This window comes from Mixophyes fleayi, chromosome 5, assembly GCF_038048845.1.
Source record: "Mixophyes fleayi isolate aMixFle1 chromosome 5, aMixFle1.hap1, whole genome shotgun sequence".
NCBI lineage: Eukaryota > Metazoa > Chordata > Amphibia > Anura > Limnodynastidae > Mixophyes > Mixophyes fleayi.
Genome location: NC_134406.1, coordinates 155,780,504 through 155,783,633, shown reverse-complemented (window position 1 = coordinate 155,783,633; position 3,130 = coordinate 155,780,504). Strand labels below are relative to the sequence as shown.

Below are 3,130 nucleotides of genomic sequence, written 5' to 3'. Positions count from 1 at the left end.
CGCCAGTGTACATTTCTCCCTGAATACCTCAAACAGTATCACATACAAGGAGGTTTCAAAGAAATTGGAGAAACTGTGCAAGCATTTATACAAGCAGGTGTGTTCTGTGAAGTGATCATCCCATTTAACGCTCCATTGTATCCCATTAAGAAATTCATTGCAGGGGTCTCAACAAGGTACCTCCTCTCCTTTTGGCTGCATTACATGATATGATCACAATAGTGGAGAAGATCACTGAAATAGCAGGAGAATGGCATGCAATATTGGATCTAGCAAATGCTCTTTTTTCAATTCCTATTACTGTTGAATCTGAAGATCATTTTGCTTTTTCTTGGAATGGAAGACAATACAATCCCACTGTTTTTCCACTAGGCTACCTTCACAACCCTACAATATATCATGGACTGGTTTCACGTGATCTTGCCAATATTACAACATATGTCACTTGTCAAGTGTATCATTGCATCAATTACATTATTTTGTCAGGTTAATCAAAGTTGCAGGTGACACAGGATTTATAGTTTGCTACTGATGCTATGTTGCATCGTGGCTAGATTATTAATCCAGACAAGTACAAGGTCGAATACAGACTGTTGCATTTCTGGATATGATATGGTCAGGACCACAGCGTACTATACCTCAACCAGTGTTGGAAACTATTCAGCACTTGAAGTCTCCAACTGCTATTAATTAAACACAACACCAGATTATTGGAACAATGAGCTACTAGAGAGCATTTGGCCCACATCTTGGACTTATTTTTAGACCCATTTACAATGTGACTTGTAAAAAGACTGAATTTGTATGGATCGCTGAGCAGGAGGATGCTTTTCAAGCTTCAAAGCAAGCAATACAGACCAATAATGCTTTAGGTCCACTATACTAAGATCAGCATTTGTTTTTAGATGTTACTGTGACAGAACATGGAATGCCATGGGGTCCCTGGGAGAAATTACCAACTCCAGGAGATAGAAAGACTCCTATTGGATTTTGGGTGAAACAGTTTTCTCTAGCCCAAAGAAGATACTCACCTCTATAGAAACAGATATTAGCTGCATATACAGGCCTACAGCATGTTGGGTCGACCACAAAGCAGTAGCCAGTGACAATTAGATTTGCCAATTGCTGTATGTGTCAGACAAGAGGACTTGAATCTAGAACAGTAGTTGCGCAGAAACTCACCGCATAAAAATGAAAGTGGTATCTCTCAGAAAGAGGTGGGTTATACTTGCAAGAACCCTTTATAATTAGCACACAACTGGTTGGCATGATTACATTTGAAATTGCAGAGCAAGAGTTACCCCCTTTACAGGTTGGAGGTGGACCTGTAACAGTAGCTGAGCGCTATTTCTCTTTTATTGAAAAACAAGTAATTTGGTATGGTTTACTGATGGATCAGCGACATTGATGCAAAATGGTCAAAGATGGACAGCTACAGAATTTCATCCTATACCACAAATGATACAACATGGGAGTGGAGAAGGTGGATCCAGTCAATATGCAGAAATTAAAGCAGTCAACATGTGCCTTGAAGAAACAACTTGTTTTATTGTCATCTACGCAGATAGAGGGCCAGTGTTCAAGGGATTAACTACAAGGATGCCTACTTGGAAACAAGATGACTGGAGAGTCAACGGCAAGCCAATCTGGGGAGGTCCTGAGATATGGACTGATATATGGAATCAAAGTGACAAACAAACAGTCAGCATAGACCATGCTAATGCTCATACAGGACTTGAGCACAATGATATCGCAGATGCAATGATGCAAGTGAATGCTGTAGAACTATCTCAAATGGATGAGACTGAATTATACAATCTTGGGGCCTGATTCATAAAGGATCTTAAATTAAGAAGTTTCTTATTTAAGTCTCCTGTACAAAACCATGTTACAATGCAAGGGTTGCAAATTAGTTTCCTGTTTTGCACAGAAGTTAAATACTGACTGTTTTTCATGTAGCACACAAATATCAACTTTAAATTTCAGTGTACAAATAAGCTATCAAGTATTTGTGTGCTACATGAAAAAACAGTATTTAACTTATGTGCAAAACAGAAAACTAATTTGCACCCCTTGCATTGTAACATGGTTTTGTCCAGGAGACTCAAATAATAAACTTTTTAATTTAAGATCCTTAATGAATCAGGCCCTTAGAGAGTGGGTCCATGCCCAATCAGGGCATTGAGGAGCATAAGGAACTATTGATTTGACAAATGTCAAATGGATTCCACTGACCCATATCATGGCTAGAGACATTGTCCAAAAATGTGAAACTTGTAAACAGCTAAATATAAAAAAAGCTTTGACTGGAGATTTGGGGTCTATTGCCAGAGAAAAACAAGCTGGTCAAGTATGGAAGATGTACTTTATATGACTTCTATCTACAGGAAAAGGCAAATGACAATATTGCTGTACAGCAGCAGTAGATACCTACTCCGGAGTACTGTTTGTATTACCCACTGTACATGCCAATCAGGATGTCACTGTAAAGATGTTGGAGGACATTTGCACACATTAAAGCACGCCTTCTGAAATTCAAACAGACAATGGATTCCATATCATTGGTGCCAGAATCAGAAAGTGGGCCAACAACAAACATGTATACTGGGTGTACCACATTCCATAGTATCCTCAAGCAGCAGGGTTAGCAGAAAAAAATGAATAGCTTGTTAAAAGAACAATTTAGTAAGAGAACGTCCATGCATACATTGAGTGGTTGGGATACGGTCTGAAGGGAAGCTGTGTATAGAATAAATTAACGTGTGATTGGTGATTGGACTCCCTTCCAGCATTTGTTACAGCCCTCTGCACCTAGGCCACACATGCAACACATTATGTGCCAAACACCAACTTAAAACAAATAAACAAAGTTTTCCAGTGTTCAGTGAAAGTGTTATAATGTATTTGGAAAAAAATGTAAGAGCCAGGGGCAGATCATGCTGAACAACTAAGAGTACCTACTGGTGTTTTAGAGTGTAAACATGGAGAAGCCATGTATTTCCTTCTTACCAGCAGTATCAGGAATCAATGCACCTGGGCAGATAAACTGCAACAAGATGAATTAGGAGAATACTTTATACAACTCTGTCTCCATGATTACTGTGTTTTAGAAAAAGGAGATAAAGTGGGA

General features: G+C 38.9%; 1 protein-coding gene across 1 annotated transcript; it reads left to right on the top strand.

Moving 5' to 3' along the window:
- Positions 1–1,407: 1,407 nt before the first annotated feature.
- LOC142159487 (ribonuclease H-like) lies at positions 1,408–1,830 on the top strand. The gene has a single exon (XM_075214386.1). It carries the CDS (start codon positions 1,408–1,410, stop codon positions 1,828–1,830), a length of 423 nt encoding a protein of 140 aa, XP_075070487.1.
- Positions 1,831–3,130: the final 1,300 nt, after the last annotated feature.

What these genes read in the sequence shown, in the direction of transcription:
- LOC142159487 (XM_075214386.1), top strand. Translation starts at nt 1,408, where the DNA reads ATGCAAAATGGTCAAAGATGGACAGCTACAGAATTTCATCCTATACCA.